Source organism: Gossypium arboreum, chromosome 2 (assembly GCF_025698485.1).
Source record: "Gossypium arboreum isolate Shixiya-1 chromosome 2, ASM2569848v2, whole genome shotgun sequence".
Taxonomy (NCBI): domain Eukaryota; kingdom Viridiplantae; phylum Streptophyta; class Magnoliopsida; order Malvales; family Malvaceae; genus Gossypium; species Gossypium arboreum.
In genome coordinates, this window is record NC_069071.1 from 111,054,177 (window position 1) to 111,077,855 (window position 23,679).

General features: G+C 30.7%; 3 protein-coding genes across 5 annotated transcripts; 2 read left to right on the plus strand and 1 right to left on the minus strand.

Annotated features, from left to right (window-relative positions):
• Positions 1-5,981: 5,981 nt before the first annotated feature.
• LOC108463132 (nuclear transcription factor Y subunit A-10) lies at positions 5,982-10,492 on the plus strand. 2 transcript variants are annotated; one of them, XM_017763081.2, is made up of 6 exons: positions 5,982-6,156; positions 6,590-6,896; positions 8,886-8,998; positions 9,398-9,466; positions 9,557-9,697; positions 9,785-10,492. In XM_017763081.2, the coding sequence occupies exons 2-6, from the start codon at positions 6,632-6,634 to the stop codon at positions 10,184-10,186; spliced, it is 990 nt and encodes a 329-aa protein (XP_017618570.1). In that variant the 5' UTR covers positions 5,982-6,156; positions 6,590-6,631; the 3' UTR covers positions 10,187-10,492. The 2 variants fall into 2 exon arrangements, with proteins under 2 accessions (XP_017618570.1, XP_017618569.1); XM_017763080.2 differs by having other exon boundaries at positions 5,988-6,348.
• A 189-nt stretch (positions 10,493-10,681) lies between these two features.
• Positions 10,682-13,636, plus strand: LOC108462758 (probable LRR receptor-like serine/threonine-protein kinase At1g74360). Its single transcript, XM_017762669.2, has 2 exons — positions 10,682-10,958; positions 11,058-13,636. The coding sequence occupies exons 1-2, from the start codon at positions 10,892-10,894 to the stop codon at positions 13,349-13,351; spliced, it is 2,361 nt and encodes a 786-aa protein (XP_017618158.1). The 5' UTR covers positions 10,682-10,891; the 3' UTR covers positions 13,352-13,636.
• A 507-nt stretch (positions 13,637-14,143) lies between these two features.
• Positions 14,144-16,567, minus strand: LOC108461505 ((+)-delta-cadinene synthase isozyme A-like). 2 transcript variants are annotated; one of them, XM_053021603.1, is made up of 6 exons: positions 16,355-16,567; positions 16,000-16,267; positions 15,522-15,894; positions 15,184-15,402; positions 14,948-15,086; positions 14,144-14,809 (listed from the first exon to the last, which is right to left on the minus strand). In XM_053021603.1, exons 1-6 carry the CDS (start codon positions 16,481-16,483, stop codon positions 14,267-14,269), a joined length of 1,671 nt encoding a protein of 556 aa, XP_052877563.1. In that variant the 5' UTR covers positions 16,484-16,567; the 3' UTR covers positions 14,144-14,266. The 2 variants fall into 2 exon arrangements, with proteins under 2 accessions (XP_052877563.1, XP_052877561.1); XM_053021601.1 differs by having other exon boundaries at positions 15,522-15,897.
• Positions 16,568-23,679: the final 7,112 nt, after the last annotated feature.

The following is a 23,679-nucleotide window of genomic DNA, read 5'->3' on the forward strand; positions in this document are numbered from 1 at the left end:
AAATGGAATCCTTCTATGACAAAATAAAAAAAGAAAAGAAAAGACATGATTTGTCATTTCTTTTAGGTGTGTGTTGCTTTTTTATTTGCATTATAATACGATGGTTAAATTTCAAATTTAGCCTCTATACTATGTTGAAACTTTAGAATTAAACCATGTACTTTAATTTTTTATATAGATTGGTCCCTTTACTTTTAGGGTAAACTACAAAAATAATCACTTTTATTTGCCTCAGATTACATTTTAGTCACTCACATTTGAAATATTACGATTTAGTCACTTACGTTATCGTTTTGTTACAAAATGGTCACTCTACCGTTAAGCTTAATTACCTCCCTAACAACGGACCTATATGGTAGTCCAAATGGGTTTTAAATGTCAACTTGGATGTCTAGTTGTTAGGATGAAATAGATTTTTAATTAAATAAATTTCATTTGTTGGGATGAAAATAGGTTTTTAATTAAATAAATTTAATTTAGATTACCACGTAGGATATCCAAGTTGGCATCCAAGTTGAAATTTAAAATCCATTTAGATTGCCACTTAGGACTGCCGTTAGGGAGGTAACAGAATTTAACGATAGAGTGACCACTTCGTAACAAAGCGATAACATAAGTGACTAAAATGTAACATTTCAAACACAAATGACTAAAATGTAATATAAGGCAAACAAAAGTGACTATTTTTGTAATTTACCCTTACTTTTATAATGTCATTAGTAAGTCTAAATAGTTAATACTCATAATTATTTCAGTCAAAATGCTTATGCCAATTTTTCTTAAGAACACTATTCCAATAGAAAAATTATATTTTATCATGATGGGTTTGAATGGGTGTTTTAAGAAAAACTTTTAATCAATATTTTTAACATTATTTTTATTATTACATGACTATCAAGTGATTTTTTTTAATTTCAAAATGTCACATTAAAGAATTTAGTATAAGAATTTTAATGGTAGTAACAAATAGATCTGAATTTTAAATCCAAAAAGTTGAGGAACTAAATTCTTGAAAATAAAAATTGGGGATCAAATTCCAAATGTACAAAGTATGTAGAAACTTAACACATATTTTAATTTTTAAATTTTTACTATAATTTAACATAAATAAATAACCAATCTAACGAGAAATGTGGTAGAAACAGTAGTAGTTCAATATAAAATGACGAATAGTTCAAGAAACTTAAATTTGAAGAAAAGGAAAATGGGTCATTTTCAATTTTAATTAAGTGAAGTTTGATAGTTCTTTTTTACAACTCACACACCATTAATAGGAGCACTATTAATATGTAATTTTGCAACTTGAGTCCACGACATAAATTACAAAGTGAGCATCCAATGGACCAACAATCGGATTCAATCAAATTCACTATTAAATAATAAGGTGTTAAGTATAATTTGATATTAATATTTTATGATTACATTTAAATAAAATAATATTAGTATAGTTATCGGCCCATTCTTCACCTTGGGTTAATTATTTTTAGTTAAATTATAGAGTTAAAATTTAAAACTTACAATATGCTCCAGATTTTTGTACTCTTTTTATTTTTGAATTTAGTACACATACTTTTATTTTTATGAATTTAATTTTCTACTTTTTAAATTTATAAATTTAAGTCTAATTGTTGGCACTATTAGAATTATTTTGTTAAATTTGCTCGTATGGCATTTGAAAAAAAAAAATCCTTGCTCGATAGCCACGTGACAAAAAGTGACATTATAATGATTTTAAATTTAACTAATAATTTTAACCGTGTTAACAATTCTTAAAATTCACAACAACGTTTTAATCAAAATAAAATATTTAGACTAGCTAATGATATTATAAACATTGAAATACCAAATTATATCAAGACTTAAAGTATAAAGATTAAATCTCAAAGTGGAGTGTAATATAGGGATCAAAATTGAAATTTAAATATTCTTATATAATCAAAAAAATAAAGAGACCAAAATTAAAATTTAACTAATTTAAAAATATAAAGACATCAAAATTAAAAATTTAACCATTTTATTAGTAATGTAAAAAATGGCTTTCTTGTTATATATAGTAGTATACATATTTTTATTAGTATTTAATAATTTGTGTTGGAAAATTTATGTTAAAATATGTCATAAGTCTATATACACTTTGTAAATTTAAAATTGAGTCTTAATATTTTTATTTTTAAGAATTTAATTTTTCTACTTTTCATATTTTAAAATTAAAATTAACGGTTAATATAATTAAAATTATTCAAATTCATTATAATGCTATTCTTTTAGTTACATTGATATCAGTGATTTTTTTAATTTAAAACAATTAAATTCTAATTCTAAAATATAAATAATAGAAAATTAAATTCTCAAAATTAAAAATAAAAAATTAAATTTCAAATTCATGAAAAATATATAATAGATATTTTAATCATAAAGTTAACGGGGTCTAGCTGCATACTTAATAATTTAAAATTTTGAGATATTTAAAACCGGATCAAAATTGCTATATAAGACTTCAACTTAATAGCAAATAAAAGCCTTATAAAATTTCCACTCATATTGTGAATCTCCTAGAGTGTAATTTAATTTAATAAATCAAATTTATCAGTGAGACTCCAATAAAATTTTATTAAAAGTTAAGATAAAAGCACAAAGAAAACACATAAACATTTTATATGATGTGTAGTTAGTTATTAGGGTGAGTTTTCGATCGAATTGAATAAAATATTTCGAGTTGACAAGTTCTATTTTATTATTCTAATTCGATTTGAAATTTTTTTCGAATTGAGTATAGTGAAATAAAATCCAAGTCAAGTCGAATCAAGTAAAAATGTTCGAGTTAAATTAAAAATTAAATATATCAAATTTAAATCTTGTTATAGTATAACTAATTTCATATTAGAGCACATAAATTTAAAACAGTATATATTTGAAAAATTTTCATAACAAAATAATAAAAAAATAAGATAGTTTAGTATGATAAACTTAAGCCATTAATTAACTTATTTAGGTCCCAAAATTATTATTTTATAAACATTTTAAATTTTTAACTTTATTTATATATTTTAGATTTTTTTGAATTTTTATAATTTTTAAAAAATATAAAATTTGGAATTTTATAAATATTTTGAATTTTAAAATTAATTTGAATTTTTGAAAATATTTTTTTTGTATTTTTGTTGAGAATGAGATCATGAATTTGCTCATTTCCAAAATTGGGAGAGACCAAAATAGTATTTACATTAATTTGTTATTTGAACTATTCGAGTTATTTAAATGATAAAGTTTAACTTGACTCGAACTCAAATAATTCAACTAGATTAACTCGAAATCACGCATGACATTTGAAGTTAATTCTTAAATAACAAGAATGTCATCTGTTGTAAAAATATGGATAAAAAATACTCTTTGTATGCACCATAGTTAGGGCTAACTTCGAAATTCTCTTTGTTTTTGGAAGAATTTTTTGGGTTAAATACACCTAAGGTTATTAATCTATTAGTAAGTTTAAATTTTGATCACTCAATTTAAAAAAGTTATAAAATTGTCACTGAACTATTTAATTTTTTTTTATTTAAGTCATTGGGTTGTTAAGTTTTAAAAAGAAGTCCAACTAGAAACTCTAAGAAACGATTTAATGATTGGTACAGGGAGTCAATACCTATTGATGAGAAGAAGAACATACATTAAATCTAAGTCAATTTAACGACCAGTATTGGAGATCAGAGAAAAAAGCTTTTTGGATTTTGATTCGTAAATTCGTGATGTTCAAAGTTGTTTCAAAAAAGAAAAATTGAACTGCAGAAGAGGAAGGAAATGAAAGCTTTTAATTGATGCATGTGGTGCAAACAAAGAAGGTCATGCAACAATGATTTTAACAACCTAGTGACTTAAATGAAAATTCAATGATTTTTTGTAACTTTTTGAAGTTGAGTAACAAAAACATAAACTTACTAATAGTTTAGTGACTTTGGGTATAGTTTACCCTATTTCATTTTACCAATAACTTTTTAAATAATTAAAAGATAAATAGCAACTATTGAAAAAAGACATGAACAAGATAGAGCTCATTTTAAAAGTATTGCTGAAATTACAAGAATCATATGATTATTATTATTTTGAAGAGACAAGATTCATATTATTGCTATTGCCTTAACATTGACTCTTGATTACATTTTTTGTTAAAATAAGGGAAAATGACTAAAAATGGGTGAAGTCCGTATAGAATTTATACTAAAGAAAATATTTAACATCTTAAAGCTTGTGGTCCTCTTTATTATTCCTTTGCCTTTTTAAAAAAAAAAATTAAAGGTAAATTAATTAAGAAGGAATCTTGATGCCATGGAATGGAAGCGTCTCTGCTAAGTGAAGCAAAGAAGCTAAAGCCACATACTAACCATATTTCTATTCTTACTATAATTTGTGGCATAGAGAGCAAAGCATAAAGTTCAGAAATTCTTTAAAGCATCCATTTAATAATAAATTTATTATTATTTTGCTTATAATTATTTGGGTTAATTACATTATAATCATTAAGTCGAGAATGAGAATGGTTAAATTTTAATTAATTTAATATTAATTAATTTTAACCCACACAAATTTTACTATTATAAAAAAAATTAGTCTCAGCTTAATACATTTTTTATTTTATTTGGGAGAGTGTTCAGTCTTTAATGTTGAGCTTTAAGTTGTCATAGATGATCTAATTCTTCTTGAAAGATGGGGTTTCAACAAGGTCTTGATTCATACTAATAATTTAGAGGTGGTTAATACTCTCCAAGATAGACCTTAGGCAAATTCTTCCTCAAGCCTTTTGAGGAGGATAAATCAAACACTAAGGAATATAGACCAATGGAGTATTAGACACATTCTAAGAGAAATAAATTAGGTGATCGGTTGCATAATCAAGACATAGGGACATACTTGAACAATTGGAAACAAGATTAGGTGTATTAATGGCTTTATAGTTCATTGTGGCTTAGCTTAATGTATATCTGTTTTCTTTTCAAAAAAAAAAAGACATTCTTTCTTACTGTTATTTCAATAAGTATGGAGCTTGAATTTGATTTATATATGAATGATTATTGATAAACAATTTCTATAAATTTTAAATTAGGATTTACTAATTAAATTTAAAATATGTATTTGTTTATTATCTAAATTTAAATTTAAATCAATTAACTTATTAAATAAATGTCAAAATTCGTTAAATATTCTAATTTAATAAATTCAAAAACTAAAATATAAAATATAGAAAGTAAAGTAAATAATGAATGTGAATATCTAAATCTATTATCCACAAAAATAAAGCAATTGTATTTTAAATTCAAATTGTATATTAATCAGAGTATTTGTTGAGATTTAAATATTACGGGTTCAAATTAAATCATCCTCATCCTCTCTTTCTTTAATATTATATTAATAAAAATAAAGAAAAAATTTAAAAAAGTTAATGCTAATTAGTGGACCAAGACATAACTTGTAGGGCATACTTTTTGATACTTTAATCTCCAAAAGTAATTTTCTGCCAACCTTGAAAGTTAAAATTAATGCTGTGACATATCTACCACTGCTTAGCATATCATTTATAATATTCAATTAATTAAGAGATATTATTTCACCATTATAGAAAGAGCTTATAGATAGATTAAAGTAATTTTATTTGTGAACTTCATGTGATAGTTTAATAGTTAATGGTATTTATTGTTTCAGATATGACCTAAGTTTGAATCACGTTTAATTGTATTGATTGATCGGAATTTACCCTATTATTGTAATTAACTAAAAAAATAGTAACAAACTCTTAAATTTAAAGAAAAAAATGTTACTGTTAATCTAATAAAGCTAGGACATTAGCAACCAAAAGATTAGATTTTTTTTCATTCCAAAAGATTAGATTTTTTCTCATTCTCTTGATGATAAACTTGAACCCCAAATATTTAAATTTATCATAAAATACCGGAATTTGTTAGATTTAAAAGATGACATCAAATATATAAAATTATGACCAGAAAGGAAAAGAAAAAAACAAGTTACAAGAGACAGACATAGTATAATTTATGTGCTATAAAGAATGCGAGAATAGGTTTGGTATTATTTATTTAATGTGAGTGTAGTATTGATATTCTATTGTATAATAGTACAAAAGAGTTGCATGAAAACTGAAGGTGATTGGTAAGCAGCGTGTAGTTTCCATTACACTTGTATGCTTTCATCAGCCCTCCACCCCCATCACCCCTCTCTCTCATTCTTTGAACAGTAGCTATCTCTAATTTCTTTTGCTTGAAATTGTGCCGACATGGCTCCTAACAAATGGGGTTTCTCAGCCTCTCTCTTCAACTAACAAACTACTCCTCAACCTGCTTTGTGAGTCTTCTTCTTCTTCTTCTTCTTCTTCTTCTTCTTCTTGTCTGGTTCAGGGTCAGATGATCTTTTATTTTTTTGCTATGGGGTTTTGGCCCCCTTTTGTCTTATCCAATTCTGGGTGCTTTTTGGTTTGAGCACTTGATCTCTTTCGAAGTTGCTATGGTGGTGCCTTTATATATGTATGGATCAAAAGTTGAGCAAAAGTTTGTGATTTATGTTAATTGCATGCTTTGTATTGCAGGAATTAATTGATACTTTTCTGGGATCATTTTGAGAGTTTAGAATGGCGATGCAAACTCTGTATGCGAAAGAACATGATGGGATTGTACATAATCCCATGGGGCAGTTAGCACCAGTACCGTCACAGCCTTGGTGGAGTGCGCTTGGATCTCAGTCATCCATTTATGGAGAATCTTGTGGCCAATTGAAGAATTTGTTGATGGAACATCCCTCTAATGGAGATCAACTCACTTGTACTAAACAAGCTGGGAGAGTCAATGAACAAGGACTGAATAAAGGGAATCCTGCTCACTTCACTATATTCCCTGGTAATCTCTTGTAATTTTTTAGGTTTCTATCTTAAAATCAAGTGGTTTTCTTTCCCTATATTGAATTTGCTATAGATTAATACTTCTATGCCTATGATTGAGAAATTCTTCATTTCTTGGAAGTTGTTTTTGAGCCTTGATTTAAAAAAGGAAAGGGTGAAGAAGGTACTAGTAGACTTCATAAATTTGAAATTATCTAGAAAGTTTGGGTTAAATTTTACTATTAATTCTTATACTATGCTTAAGTTATGCTTAAGTGTGAATTTAGTTTTATACTTTTTCTTTTTTAATTTTGAAATTTTAGTCTTAATCAAATGAGAATTCCTCTTTCTATTTTCAATAACTTATATGTCAAACATATTACCATATGTATAAAGTTATATTAACTTGTTTGACATATTATACAAAATGCTAGTTAATAGATTTAACAATTACACTTTAAGTTAAGACTAAAATTTTAAAATTATAAAAATTATAGGGACTAAGAATTATCAAATTAGAGAACATTAAATAAATTACAACTTTATACATAATACAAGACTAATAATAAAATGTAACCAAATAAATTTAATTATTTCTGTTTAGATTAAAATTGAATTTTAAAATTCAAAAACATGAGACTAATAAAATAAAAATAAAAATTAAATCCACATCTTCTTTACATATTAATAGGAAGATTTAACCTGCATTATGAATATAAAATATATCCATCTCTTTATCACAGTTTGGTTAGAGATAAGGCTGTGGTAGGCAAAATATAATTTATGGCTTCTGAACTCTTTATTATTATTATTATTATTATTATTATTATTATTATTATTATTATTATTTTCAATTCTATTTTGTAATGATATAAAATTATTATATTTAATTTCAACTTTTCGAGCTTTCTCATGGGCACAACAATGGGAAAAATATATTTTGGGATAATGATTTATAAGGTGTTCTAATTTTACAAAAAAAATGATTTTAGTATTTTATTTAATTTTTGATCTTTTTAGCTTTTAAATTTGTGTTTTTTATTAAATCACCTTAAAATAGATGAAAAATTAATATTTTTAACATTCTTGATGTGACATGCATATGGATTGTCATGTGGATGACATATCACGATTTAATTAATTTTTATAAATTAAGAAAATATAAAAATTTTAGTACTTTGTAAATTTTAAAATTTAAATAAATGCTAACATGTCATCTGCGTAGCAACTTGCGTGATTGTCCACGCCAACAAATTGTAATAACATTTGATTTTTTCATCCATTTGAAATTGACAAAAAATTCAAATTTAAAGATTAAAAGATGCAAATATTAAATAAAGGACTAAAATAATTTTTTATAAAATTAGAGGGATAAAAAATTATGCCACTCCTTCAATTTTCCATCATCCACTAATCTTAAAAAACATAAAGGGAACATATGTGGAAATAGATTTACAGTTCTTTCACTTTTGGTGTGTGAATGCCCACTTTTGTCGTTTTAGATAAAGTAGTTAGAACTTAGAAGTAGCACTGATTTCTTGGGATATGAAAACTTAAAGGATAAGGCAACTTAAAGCATCTTTGAAATGCTTTTTATTTTTTATTTTACATAATTTTGTTTTGTCTAATAATCAATCTTCATGATCATGTAGTAATAAGTGGTTCTTTTCTAGCCTGCTACCCAAGATTAATGTTGGCTTTAGTATATATTTGGACAGAAATATGAAAATGTGATCTGCAACCCCTCTCTAAATATAAGAAGTGATTGTATGAAATTATGATTTCATGTTATTCTTCTTAATTCTTAGTATTTTAATTAAATTTAAATTTTTCAAGAAAAAATTGAGTATTAAGAAAAAATTTAATTTATTATTTAACTATTAAAAGTGATAAGAATGGCATAATATACCATTTTTTTCTCCAAATACATACAAATACGATTTTAAGGACTTTTATTAATGTACCCGACTAGTAATAGTACTAACCAGCCAAATGATTTACCATTCAGGTGATGGCAATTGTTCAGGGGATGGACAAAAATCTCCGGCCGTCAAATCTCTGCAATCAGCTCCATCAGAACAGCATTCTCGCTTTGAACTAGGATTTCGTCAGCCGCCCATGGTAATATGAATATTTGTTTCGAATTTTCTTCCTTAAAAGTATTATGAATGTCTTGTATTAAGAATTAGATTGTATGTATTTTTTTCTACTCAAAAAATAGGTAAATTAATTATTATATACTAAATCAAAGGACAAACTGGTATTCTGTTAAAATTTCATCTATTTTTGCTGTTAAAAATTAATTTTTGTATATTAGCATGAGGTAGACATAGTATATCACATTGCTAGCTAGTTAATGGATGGAATTTTTAATAGAAAAACTAAGTTACTTTTTGACCGGGATAACATAAAATCTGACTCCAAGTATAATAACTTCCATGGCATTTTTATCAACTTTCTTCATAAGGTGATTCATTTCTTTTTGCTAACATTTTTTATCCTTGCTAACTTCAATCATAGGTCTGTGCAAAATATCCTTACATGGATCAATGCTATGGAGTTTTCTCAACTTATGGACCTCCAGTTTCGGTTCGTCTTCTCTTATCTCTAACCTAACATAGTCTCTAGATTTATGTATACAGTTGATTCATATGGTCACCCATTATGACTATGTCTTAGGGTCGTGTTATGCTGCCATTAAACATAGCATCAGAGGATGGACCGATATATGTAAATGCCAAGCAGTACAATGGAATCCTTAGGCGTCGGCAATCTCGTGCAAAGGCTGTTCTTGAGAATAAACTCACTAAAGCTCGAAAGGTATAAAGATCATGGATGTGGTTGGTATATTTGAATGTGTTCCTATGCCAGAAATATTAAGTTTTTTCTTCTGCTTTTGTTCCTCAGCCATATATGCATTACTCTCGCCATCTGCACGCTATGCGTCGGCCGAGGGGATGTGGTGGCCGTTTCTTGAATACGAAAACTGGAAAAGATGAAAAGGAGACGAAGAAAGATGAAGGAAAAGTTCTTCACACTACAGGTTCACAAAACTCTGAAGTCCTGCAATCCGACAGTGGAACCTTGAACTCATCCAAGGAAGCCATTGGAGGTGGCTTAACACTTTCAGGTTCAGAAGTGACTAGCATGTACTCCAGGGAAGAACTTGAGCATAATTTCCCAATCAGTCATCTTGGACTGTCGTTTCATTCATTCCCAGTGATGATGGAAAATGGGCGTGGCTCAGTCATGCCCAACAGGTGGGTTGCACCAGCAGATCACTGTTTGCAACCCATACCAAGGGATTAGAGGGTTTGGGTTGAACCAAACCCACTTTTCTCTGCAGCAACCGAATCGATCTGCAACAGGTTTTGGTTGCTAGGCAAATCATTCTTGGCTCATCTTAGTTAAAGCTCTTCTTTACCTTGGAGTGGTGTGGAAGATGCTGAAAACCTTAATATAAGTAAATGTTGGATCAGACTGATCCAATACAAACTTTGAAACTTATATGCTTGTAATCCTAAATATGTAGCTTGTTGTGTTCTTGAAATTGTGCTATCTCCAGTTTTCCATATATGTTATCCTTGTGAAATAATGAACTAATGTATTATAAAATTGTTTGTCTGTCCGCAGATACTTACTTTTACTATTAATATATATTAAATAAATAAAATTAACCGCGCATCGCATGAGTAACAAATTTGTTTTACGCAATCAATAAGTGGAGTTGTAAATCGCTGAGAAACACACGTTTAGAAGTTGTTTTTGTCAAAGTCAAGTCAATATACCATATAACTAGTCATACAAGTTGGAATAAATCAAAACAACGTAGTAGTTACGACTAATTGACTTTTGGTTCTTCTGAGTTCATAACCTTTAGTAATTGAATTTCCTTCTTATTTCCCATAAAATAATAAGAATCTGGGTTTTTATGTTTCAGTTGATTGTTTACTGTTTAAAGAACTCATTCCTACAAGACTAAATTTTCAGACAGGAATAAGAAAAACAAAAATCATGTTACAAGGCAAAGCTAACACATGGTGTTCCACAGTTGTTCTTATGTTCTTAATCCTAATCACAGGTTTTAAATATACTCCTTTCTCTGTTTATTTTACTTTTAATCATTTTGGATATGGATTGGTTATGTTGAACTGTTTTTTTTTTTTTTTTGGATTTGCAGCTTTCATTACTGTGTCAGGAAATTCTCTAAACACAGACAAAGAAATCCTGTTGAACCTGAAATCATTTCTGGAAAATCAAAACCGAGTGAATCGAGGAAGGTACTCAGGATGGAATCGATGGACTTCAAATCCATGTGAGTGGCATGGAATCATGTGCTCCCCTGATATGGAGAGGGTTACTGGTATAAACCTCTCTGACAGCAAAATTTCTGGGGAAATGTTCAACAATTTCTCAGCTTTGACTCAACTTCATCACCTTGATTTCTCTAGAAACACACTCAAGGGATTGATTCCAGATGATTTAAACAGATGCCATAACCTTGTCTACCTCAACTTATCACATAATATTCTTGGAGGTGAGCTCAAGTTGACTGGATTGACCAGGTTAGAGAAGCTTGATTTGTCAACTAACCGGTTTCATGGGGAAGTTAAGTTTAGTTTCCCTGCAATTTGCAACAGGTTAGTTGTTGCAAACCTTTCAATGAACAATTTCATTGGTAGAATTGACACGTTCTTTGATGGGTGCTTGAATCTGATGTATCTGGACTTAAGCTCCAACAAATTTGCTGGTAATATTTGGACTGGTTTTTCAAGGTTAGTGGTGTTTTCAGTTTCTGAAAACCGTGTCAGTGGACTAATTTCTGCATCAAGTTTTTCAGACAATTGTCATCTGAAAGGCTTGGATTTATCAGTAAACATGTTCCATGGCGAAGTTCCGAGAGAGATTTCGTATTGTAAGAAATTGGTTATGTTGAATCTGTGGGGAAACAAATTTTCAGGGCCAATTCCATCAGAGCTTGGATCAATTTCCACCCTTGAAGGCTTACTATTGGGAAACAACGAGTTTTCTAGAGTGATTCCAGAATCTCTATTGTATCTGAACAACTTGGCTGTTCTGGATTTGAGCTACAACAATTTTGGTGGACGATTACAAGAGATTTTTGGTAGATTCAGACAATTGAAATCTCTTGTTCTTCAAGGGAATTCATATATTGATGGATTAAGTTTTTCCGGGATTCACAAGCTCACAAATATTTCAAGACTAGACTTAAGCTACAACAATTTTTCTGGACATTTACCAGCTGAATTCTCTGAAATGGTAGGTTTGAAGTTCTTAATCTTAGCCTACAATCAATTTACTGGTCCTATACCACCACAGTATGGCGACTTGTCACAACTTCAAGCTCTTGATCTCTCTTTCAATCGGCTCATCGGGTCGATCCCGCCTTCTTTCGGAAACTTAAGGTCTCTCTTGTGGTTAATGCTTGCAAACAATTCACTCACTGGTGAAATCCCTGGTGAACTTGGAAATTGCAGTAGCTTATTGTGGCTAAACCTTGCTAACAATCAACTTTCCAAAAGATTCCCACCTGAGTTAGCAAACATTGGAAGAAATCCCACTCTAACATTCGAATCGAACCGACGAAGTAACGCGATGATTGCTGGTCCTAGCGACTGCTTGGTAACCAAGAGGCTGCTAACAATGGATTACTCACCTTTTGGTTTTATATACACAATTCTTACCAGGAAGATTTGCAAAAACGTATGGGATCAGTTGCTTCAAGGATATGGTTTTTTCCAAGTTTGTGTTAAAGGTTCACCGGTTCGAAAATATCGAGTTTCGGGTTATCTTCAACTAAGTGGCAATAAACTCACAGGGGAAGTCCCTTCAGATATTGGTAAAATGCAGCATTTCAGTGTGCTACATTTGAGTTACAATCAATTCAATGGGGAACTTCCTGTAGAGATTGGAAATTTGCCACTTGTGGTACTGAATATCTCCTGGAACAAATTTTCAGGTCAAATTCCAAGGGAAATTGGGAACCTGAATTGTTTACAGAATCTTGATCTATCACACAATAATTTCTCAGGCATATTTCCAACCAACTTGAATTGTTTGAATGAGCTTAGCAAGTTCAACATTTCATTCAATCCTCAGATTGCTGGTCAAATTCCTAATATTGGGCAATTAGCAACATTTGAGGAAGAATCTTACTTGGGGAATCCATTCTTGCACAGTCGACTCTTCAAATTGCAGGATCCATCTGTTCCACCATTAAACTCTGGGAAAGAAGCATTGCCTGGTGAAGAAGAAAGTGAAGATGGATTTTGGTGGAAAGCTTTGTTAATGGAGTACGGATGTGGGATGGCATTCGGGATGGTGATGTTATTTATTTGTGTTGTGAAAGTTCAGCCGAAATGGGTTGTCAACAAGGTTGAAGGCTTGCATCAATTAAAGGCAGTTCGGCCATGGAAGAAGAATGGTAGCAGAGGTGGTGGAAGGATTATATAGTTAATGTGAATGTTAAAAGAAATAGAAAACAATATCAATACTTAATTTTATACTTGCATGTATTCGTTTACGTCGTGGATCTCAAATTTCCACAGTCGTAGACACTTTTTTCTTATTGATTTTGATACATCTAATTAGGGTAAAACTACTATAATCGGAATTGTAGTTTCGTCCTTAGGTAATGTGATCTTTGTGGCTTAGATGATGGTAAAATAGTCTGTTTATTAAAATTATGCCCTAAAATGTTTTAATATAAGAAAAATTAATATACTATTTGGTTTGTAAGTTTGACTTTAAATTTTAATTTTAATTCTAAAGTTATTTTTATCTTAATTTAATACTTGAGTTTAATTTCAAAATTCATTTTAGTATTTAAATATTTTTAATTTAATACTTAAATTTTTTATCCTAATTTAATATTTAAATTTAACTTCATCGAAAAATAAACAAATCAATTTCAAGGACTATCTTTTATTGACCAAATTTAAATAATTTAGTATTAAATTTATTTTATTGTACCCAGTTCATCTTATTTAAAGTTGGGCTTCTCATATTATATTTTAACTTAGATTGGGCTTATGGTTATAGTTGGGTCAAAATTAAATAGAAAACCCAAATATTCCTTTTAAACTAATAATGGAACATCTTTAATATATAAATTATTTTTTCATAAAAATATTTAGTACAATAACAACTTTTAAATTTCACATGTAGAATAATGGATAAATTTTTTTTATGCATAAGCAATGAGTTTTACAAGATTAGAAAATAAAAAAAATAAAGGAGGTGGAATTTATTAACCTTTTATATAAATGAAGAAAACAAATAAGTTAAAATAAATTCTCGTTGTAGCAATTTAACTTAATTTATTAATTCGATTGCTCAAGGAATTGCAGTTCTAACTGGCACATAGGTTCAAAGTTGGATAGGGTCAATGAGCAATGAAGTGATCCCACCTTTAGCAGCTTTGCCAACATGTGTATAACCATCACCTTCTCTGTAAAGCACATCCATTACTCTTGCAAGGTTGAGACTTCTATTTAGAACAGGTACTGGCATTTCTGTTGGTTTTAGGAACTCTTCGTTAACGTCCTTCCAGGAGCTCTCTATATGCTTGTTGAATTCATCATAAGCCTCTTGTGCCGTTACGCCATATTGTTCCATGTAGCACTCGATGGCTGAGCAATCATCTTCTCTCCGATGCTTGAACTTGTGTTCAGCGATGTCATCCATGAACCTGCAAATTATTGTGGAAGCTTTGATGATCTTAGGGTCATTGGTTGCCCATTCAAATGTCTCTGGAGTTATAACATCTCCCATGCCCACAAAAGCTGTAATAGCAAGCATGCCATAGCCCGAGGTTGGCAATGCATTATCCCTAAACTCCTCAAATGTTGGTTTGTAATTTTGATGAGTCCATTTGGCTTCTAAAAGGTAAGCTTGAGCAAGTCGTATCATCTGCACCAGCATCAAAATATAACAATTAATACTAACTAACATTTCAACTATATAACTTTATCGAAATAAAATTGGATGTTAACTTATGGATGATTATAAAGTATTTTATATATCCAAGTTAACTGTCAATTTACTTACCGCCTTCTTTGCATATTCGACACGGTATTGTCTCCCTTGCTTTGCTGTTAGTTGCTCCATTTCTTCATAAACATCTAATAGTGCCTTATAGCTTATTTTCATGAATTCTGGGAGCTCATCCATACATTTAATATCCCACCTGAAACCCATTTCCGAGGCTAAATGTTTAATATCCAATCATTGATCATGTATATATTTCAAAATAAATGTACATTCACAATTTCAACAAAACTAACCTCTCGATTGCATTTGTATAGGGAATGAGCTCATCATATGTTGCATATGAGTCATACGTATCATCTACGATGGATGCCATGGCAATTACTTTTGTCATCATCTTTCTACCAAGAGAGTATTGTGGCTCAAAGTATACTCCCATTATCCAAAAGTAACCTTCAACCACTCTATCTCTCGCAAATGGTAACTTTTTTGTAAAGTCTAAATCCTTCCACCACCTATATATATATAAAAGGAAAAAAAACAAACATCAGATTTCAAACCCATTACCACAACCTAATCTTCATTTCACTTAGTAGAGTGTTAGGATTTTGAAATCTAACATTCAAACTCTTACCTACAAATTTCACTTAGCTCTTTTCTATGCAAAAGCTGTAACAAGTTGAAATCTATCTTTGCAAATTCCAACAATGCCTTACTATGGGATTCAGTATCCTGGTATAAAGAAATGTATCGCCTAGCCTCGACCCTTGGCAAGCCTCTTCGGATGGACTGTTTTAAGGCATGTGCAACTTGTTCCGACAATGGATACTCTAAATTCGGTGCTGCAAGAGTTAGGTGAGTGGTGGTGAAAGAAATTGCCTCATCCAATATATCTTCCCCATGCACCCGCATATACGAAGCTTCATAAAGCTCCAACAGTCCTCGCACATCAGTGGTTATGGATGACATGAAATTTCCTTCCTCATCTTTGAACTTATCGAATACCTCTGCTAAAACAATACCCAAAAGTCAATATCAAAAACATTGGTAGGCTCAATCATCTTAAATATATTAAAAGTATTAAGGAATGCGTAAAGTAAAAACTAAATTACCACATGAAACATTGAAGCCATGCTCTCTAAGTAATCGAAATCGAAGAGAGATGGTATAGAGATCATTGTCGACATCATTGTTGTCATGGTATATAGCTTCTAATGCATCTTCAATCTCTTCCTCAAAATGGTAATACACACCCAACCTTTGGACTGCATCAATTAGGGACAGTTTTTGGTTTGAACTATCACCCATGGGAGCCACAAGCATCCGCCTAACTTCTTCTTTTAGTTCTTCATATCGGAGTTGAGTTGCAGTATCAATATCCTGCTCAAAAATGAAAATTTCTTCTTATTAAATACAATTTATTTAAACAGTATTAAGATCAATAAAAAAACAATACAAAATATGTACCTTATTAGGGCAATTGAGGAAGATATCTCCCCAAATGCCAGGGTGAAAATCAGCCTTGGGGCGATTTTCCATGTTGCAGGGAATGGAAGTATGGGGTGAAGCAAGGATTTGAGAAACTTGTGAAGCCATGTATTTCTCTTGTTGGAACCAAATAGATTGTTCAAAGTACTAATAAATTTGTGTTCTTAAATTAGCACAGATATTTGTGTGAGGCTAAGTATACAATTGCAGCAGGTATTTATAGATACCAGATTACTCACTCAAGTCAAAGAAAGACAATTTTGAAAATTAAGGAAAATTATAAAAAATTAAAAAGAAAGACAGAAAAAAAAAACATGAGCATATGGTATGTAGGAAAGAAAATAAAATGGAAAGGCCACTTTCTTACTTTTGTTGGTTTCTATCTATTTGTTCCAAGTTGATGACTGCAAATATCTACTAAATATTTAATTAAGAAATGTGGTAGGCAATATATTATATTTCCATTTTGTTTACTTTGACAGAATTGAAGTCATCTATGTATTAGCAGACTCTTCGTGACCAACCATTCTGTTTTATTTATTGTTGAAATTTCGTAACAAACTACAGTAGCTTGTTGGTCAAGACTTTGAGGCATCCTTCCATGCAAATCAGTTGATTGTATAAGGGATAATATAATTTTTTTCCATAAACTTTGCAATTAGGTCCGTTTTAATACTTGAATTGATATTTGGATCCATTGTGGTCTCTAAATTTGAATTCCGTTAAGATTTAATGACGTGACTACTATTCTTGGAACATGACTGAATTGATTTTTTGGACTAATTGGACCGAGAACGAATATGTATACTAGTCCAAACAAAGATTTGAACTGATTGAATCAAAAATTACTCCAAACCGGTAAAAATTGAAAGCTAGGGTAAAAACCAGTAGTTGCACAAGTGAACCGGTTTAATAATTTTTTTTAAAAGTATTTATGAATATTTATTTATTGTTGGTTTAGTGACTGAACCAATCAAACCAATTGAATCAGGAACCAATAGTTTTAATTTTTAAGTGTTTATGAATATTTGTATAATTTTTAATTTTTAAGTGATGATGTAATACGATCTCAAAATATCACATATTAAATTTTTATCTTTTAAAGTCTATGGATAACAATAGATTTAATTGTCAAATTTAAAGATAAAAAAAATTATATTATCGCATTATATAAAAAGGTGAGCAAATATTATATATTTACTAGATATATTGATATCCACTAATTGAATAATTTTTAAAGATAATTATGGATTATTAAAATTTTGGATTTAATGAGAAAAAAATTTTAAAATATTGTGAAAAGAGAAAAATATATTTGTGAAAAGTGGGTAGTATGTTTTGGACTTGAGGATTTTTCTATTATTAAGATAAGGTGAGTTTTATTTTATTTAAAAAACTATAGTTAAAATTTATTAAATTATATATATATAGATATTTCATTTAATTATACTATTTTTATTTGAATTATATCTAATTAACATATAACACCAACTTCATAAATAATTTTTAATTAATAGAGAATTAAAATACTAACATATTATTATAAACAAAAATAATAGATAAAAGATGGATATGAGAATATGAGAATTTCTATTGCATTCTCTATTTTTCATCATCTTTACAAATAGCATACTCCTCTCTCTGTAGACACTCAATTTTGCCCGGGCCCAGAAATAAGTCCAAAAACGAAGATTTCAGTCCAGAATTACAAATATAATTTGGCCCGATCGGAATGGCTCATTACTTGAAAATATTTAAGGTCCATCTACAAGTTTGACTCATATGGAAATATAATCTTCAATGATATGCAATCTTAGATATGATTGCAATCTTAGATATGATATAATCTTAGATATGATATACAATCTTAGAAGATATGATTTTGTAATCTTAGAGATTTAATTTGTAGATATCCTTTAATCTTAACCGTTGATGTAATTGATCTGTACCGTTGGATTTGGGGAGGCTCAACTATAAATAGAGGCCTCTCCCCTCATTGTAAAACAACTTGACTTCACTTGAGTTTTGGGAAGCAATAAGAATTATTGAGAGCATTCACTCAAATTTCTCTCCCTCTTGCGTTCTTATTTTCTACGGTTTGTTCTTATTTATTCTTTGTTCATATTCGTTTTTAACCTTTTTTTATTTAATCCCTATCTCCTTGATTTTTTAATTCTCTTTTATATTTTATTTTTTTAATAATTTTAGTATTATATCAAATTATTTTTTATTAAATTCTATATTATTCATTGTTTTAAAAATATATTTCATTTAATTGAAAAAGTTTTTTTCTTAAATAAGGCAATGTTTGGTGTTTAGAAATTCAGAAAATAGTGCCCTAACATGCTGGGTTGCGATTTTTTCGTTTGACTAAATAACCAAATATCCTTTTAATAAATTTTCAAAATCATGAGATAATTTTAGTTACGAGGATTTAAAACATCGTGTCCTAACATGCTGGATGTGATGTTTGTATACTTTCGGAACAAAGGAATCTCAAGTTTCAACTTTAAATTGTTCAAGTTTTAAAATCTTTTCAAATTTTCGACATTAGGACAATAAATAATCAATTCGGTACCAATTTTGGGCGTTACGAGGGTGCTAATCCTTCCTTGTGCGTAACCGACTCCTGAACCTGTTTTCTTGCATTTCGTAGACCAAAATGTTTTATAAAGGTGATCCAATCACACCTAAAAAGGTTGGTGGCGACTCCCATTTCATTTTTTCAAAAAGTCGAACCCCGTTTTTCAAACACCCCTTTTAAAAATGGTTTCGACAGCTTGGCGACTCCACTGGGGACCTATAAGAGAGTCAAGCCGAAAATTGATTATTTTCTGTCTTAATGTCAGAAATTTGGAAAATTTTTAAATTATGTCATTTTTACATGTGTTAGTTGCATATGTTTGTTATTGTTTACGCACACATTGCATTTGCATGACCGTTGTGGTCACACCCTTAAGTGGGAGTGAGAAGCTATGCTTTCGTGAGGTTTTCACCTCCGCATGGGCTAGTGGATTGCTTTCAGGATACATCCGTACCTATGTCTTCGTGAGATTTTCATCTCCGCATGGCCATAGGGAAATGTGTCCCCCTGAACCGAACTTGGTCCATATGAGCCTATAATTGGTGAAGATCGAGGAGTCTGCTGGTTCAGGTACCCTTGCTTTAGAACTGAACTACATATAGTAAACTTTAAGTGCTTGCCCCAGGTAGTATGATGATGACCTTTAGTGCCTACCTTTATAAGTTCTTATTTATTATATTTTTTATATATGTGACACTGACTTGTTTTTCTTATTTTGCTATCATTTCATGTCATTTATCATTAAAAGGTGTCGATTCAAGGTTCGATTTCTGAGTTAGAAAGTTTTGTAATGGGGAACGAATATCTTAATAAAGTGGAGGACAACTCTTTCGTTTGTGCTTGGTCAGAGAAAACCCAGATAGAAAAAGGAAATAGTGTCATCGAAGGATACACATCAGAATTATGGGATTACACTCTCATTAGTGTGATACAAAATAACCTCCAAAAGTTAAAGGAAATATTGGATTAATGGGGTAGCGAAGCCAAGCAGTTGTTCTACAACAGTTATGGGGAATTGCAGTATTTGCTTGACATGAAGATAGATGAACAATTCAAGGTGAGCGTGGGGAGTACTGAGGGACACTTCTACCATTACAGATGAAGATAGTCACCTCGTGGATGGTAGAGGTATAAGATATACAAAATTGAATTGGATGGAAAGAGTTTTGCTTATGATGGTAGAAAGGCTCACTTACTATAAGACCGCTACCAAACAACAAGCTGGAATTTACTGAGGTACTTTAGGATGTTGTACCTATCAGAAATAATGGAAATGCAATACCTAATGACCGGGACAACCCAAATGAGCATGAAAGAAAGAGATTAAAGAAGATCGTATCATTTAAAGACCTTTAAAGTGGAGATTAGCTATGCTGCTAAGATACCCATGCAAGCAATTCGAAATGTTCTGTGGAGGTAGAAATTTAAAGACTCTCAAGAAGCACTGAGGATGTTTGATATCATTTTAAGGCAGTATGCTGCAAAGTTGGAATGCCTACTTGTTCGCTAATCTTTCTTTCAAGGTAATCAGAGCAACTTCACAGACATTGGAGGAGGTGTCTTTGGCTGTAGAGCTTCCTTCATAGGTGAAGCCGTAATTCAAATTCAAGAGATAGCTGATCATTTACAAATACTGGTAGAAAGGGAAAGCACGTTGAGCACCAATATGAGCTACAGTTCAGATAGAGGTCGAGAGTTAGCTTTGTTATCAGATAGGGTTAAGACTCTGGGCCTACGAGCGAAAGTGTATTTGTAATCCGTTTTATGAAAAGATTTTTGTTCCTTAAATAACGTTTTCTAAAATAAAACTGAATCGAGATCGATACCTTTTTGCATTCATGCATTTACATTACATTACATCAAAGAAAAGAAGGTGTTGATTCAAAATTCTATTCCTAAATAGAATAGTTTGTCATAAGGAAACAAATTTCTTGATAAAGTAGATTATAGTGCGGTCGTCTAAATATAGTCCAAGTAAACACGACGAGAGAAAGCTGGTAGTCCACGGAGGAATACATGATGTAATTGCCAGAGATTCAAGCCAACAAAGGTTATCCAAGAGCATGATGAGAGAAAGCCGGGAGTCCACGAAGGAATACATGACTTGATTTAATTGCCAACAAAGATTATCCAAGAGCCGGCACTTTTTGATAAGTATCATGAAGATAAGCGAGCAAGAGATCGAGGCTCAGATTAAGCAGCAAGGAGATAGCAAAGGCATCTTTTGGAGAATTTACAGGATTCGACCATGAAGAAAAGATCAGCGTTTACTTGGACTATGAAGGGCAAGATCGCATATGTAATCTATTTTCATGTAAAGAAATTTGTTTTCTAGAAAAGTTATTCTAATGGAATTGAATTCAAGATCAAGATCTCCTTTTCTTTTGCATTCATGCATTTGCATTGCATCACATCAAATGCATTTAAATCCATAAAAAAACCCTAATTAGTTAAAGTTATTAAAAAGAGAAAGAAAAAGAGAGAGAGAGAAGAGGGTCACGGCTGAGTGAAAAAGAAGTTGAATGAAAATTAACGACGTTCCCTTACATATCCTCGACTTTTGTGTCAGGAAGGATAGCTTACCTGGAGAAGGAGATGTTTGGAAATGAAAATCATCCCATCAATATCATACATGAGGAAGGGATTGAACAAAGAAACCTTGAGGGCATTCGCCCTTACGAATCGGGAATTTCTTTAAACAATTGGACTGCAGAAGAACTTCCTGTAATCTTTAGGAATTTTACGGAGTAATATTCAGAACACTCTTATTGCTCTAAAGCCTAGGAGTAATGAGATTTCTTTTGAGAAGTGGGCTCATGTTCAGACATTTTTATTTTCAATAAAACATACTTTTATTTATCCGAGTAAATATTATTTCATTCTGATTCTTTTGACCTTTGACATTCTTTATAAATTTTTATTTCATGTAAATAGTCATTTTTGAATTCATTTATTCATTGTATATTCTTTTGTGTACCTATCATAGATCCCTAGATATCAATGACACGAGCAACGATATTGCTGATTCAGAGTTCCTTTTGAGTGTGATATGTGTTTAGAGGAATCTTAGTACTTTGAAGGTGACATAAATTGTGACTTGTTTCTGAATTTGTTGAAAATGGTTTTTACCCCATGAAGTGGTGGTAGGAAATGTAGCCTTAGAGGAAGGAAAGATTGTGAAATTGGAATTAGCTGAGGAGACAAGACAAGACCTTGTTGAGACTATTATGGGAATTCAAAAATGTGGTCCAAAAACGCATGCAGGAGGATTTGCAATTGCCAGAATAAACATGAGGTTTTGGGGCACTGTTGGTCCACCATGAAAAGGGATCGCATCAGTTGTACAATGAATACCAAATTTAAGGGAGTCAAGACTTATGGGGCATGTATGTTATGGGCCAGAGCTCGTCAAAAGTTTCAAGCTAACAATAACTCACCTTTGTGGACGTCAACTACTCCATTAGGAGGGGAGATAGCTTTTATATGCCAATATTACAAAGTCAAAAGTCATCCATTTCAAAAAAAAAAAAAAGATTATATATAACTGCACAATGCCAAAAGTTTGCAGTCTTTTCAAAGATAATGCTCCATACCACTGTACAACAAAGGTTGCCAAAAGAAAAGAAAAAAAAAATTACAGAAGATGATCGAGACTGGTAAAAATTGGCATAAGAAACTACCGCCTACTCTCTATGCTTACGCTGGGGCAAACACCTTTAATTCTAGTTGTTTCAAAGGTTCCAACCATCATCCTTGGAATGGGTGCATTGTTTGGCTTTCCTAAGCAGTCTGATGTGTCGTCAATAGCTGCGATGGTTAGCTCCAAGCGGTGGCCATTGATCTCCAGCTATGGGGCATTAGGTCTTACATAGCCTCTGAAGCTTAAAATGATAGATTCTTTCTTCAAACCAGTTTCTGACAAAGTGGATGACGGTATCATGAAGGAAGCTCTCTTAGACTTCTATACAAGTTCAGTGTAATACCCTGAAAATCTTTACAGTAATATATTATCCTTGATATAATAAAATAAGGAAATAAAGTGATAAAAAGGGAAGTTTTGAGTTATGGCAACATTGGGAAGTAAATTATGATATCTTGATTCAGGAAAGGACTAAATTGTAAAAGTTAGAAAAGTTTTATTGCCTAAAAGTAAATACTCAAGACTTAAAGGGTTAAAGTGTAAATATGAAAAAGTTGAAGGACTAATAGTGTAAATATTTTAAGGGTAGAATGATCTAGAAACTAAGGAAAATGGATGAATTAGGACCAAATTGAATAAGTGAAGAACTATGAGGGACTAAATTGCAATTTTACCAAATTAAATGATGACTCAAGGATGGAATTCTAAAAGATCATGAAGGGCAAAATGGTCAATTAGTAAGAGAGAGAATTCTAGAATGTAATGATTATGTTAATGATATTTTAAATTAATTAATTAGATAAATATTATTTTATTAATATTTTATGAGATATTTAATATTATTTTATTATTATTTATTTAGTATATAAGGAAAGAAAGATGAAGAATTTTCATCATCTTTCCTTTCCATGCAAACTAACGTGAGAGAAAGAGAGGAATAAAGAAAGTTTTACTTTCTTTACAATTTGGTCCTTTACCAAAAATTCACCATTTTCACCCAAAAATCAAATGAATTTCCATAGCTACCAAGAGAGAAAATGTTAAGGAGAACATGGGGAGTTAGAATATCAAGTTGGATTC

Excerpts from the sequence above, each read along its gene's own strand:
- LOC108463132 (XM_017763081.2), top strand. The coding sequence starts at position 6,632 with ATGGCGATGCAAACTCTGTATGCGAAAGAACATGATGGGATTGTACAT. Across the intron at positions 6,897-8,885 it reads TCACTTCACTATATTCCCTG|GTGATGGCAATTGTTCAGGG; the intron begins GTAATCTCTTGT and ends TTTACCATTCAG. Across the intron at positions 8,999-9,397 it reads GATTTCGTCAGCCGCCCATG|GTCTGTGCAAAATATCCTTA; the intron begins GTAATATGAATA and ends CTTCAATCATAG.
- LOC108462758 (XM_017762669.2), top strand. The coding sequence starts at position 10,892 with ATGTTACAAGGCAAAGCTAACACATGGTGTTCCACAGTTGTTCTTATG. Across the intron at positions 10,959-11,057 it reads GTTCTTAATCCTAATCACAG|CTTTCATTACTGTGTCAGGA; the intron begins GTTTTAAATATA and ends TTGGATTTGCAG.
- LOC108461505 (XM_053021601.1), bottom strand. The coding sequence starts at position 16,483 with ATGGCTTCACAAGTTTCTCAAATCCTTGCTTCACCCCATACTTCCATT. Across the intron at positions 16,268-16,354 it reads TCCTCAATTGCCCTAATAAG|GATATTGATACTGCAACTCA; the intron begins GTACATATTTTG and ends ATTTTTGAGCAG. Across the intron at positions 15,403-15,521 it reads GAGCTAAGTGAAATTTGTAG|GTGGTGGAAGGATTTAGACT; the intron begins GTAAGAGTTTGA and ends ATATATATATAG.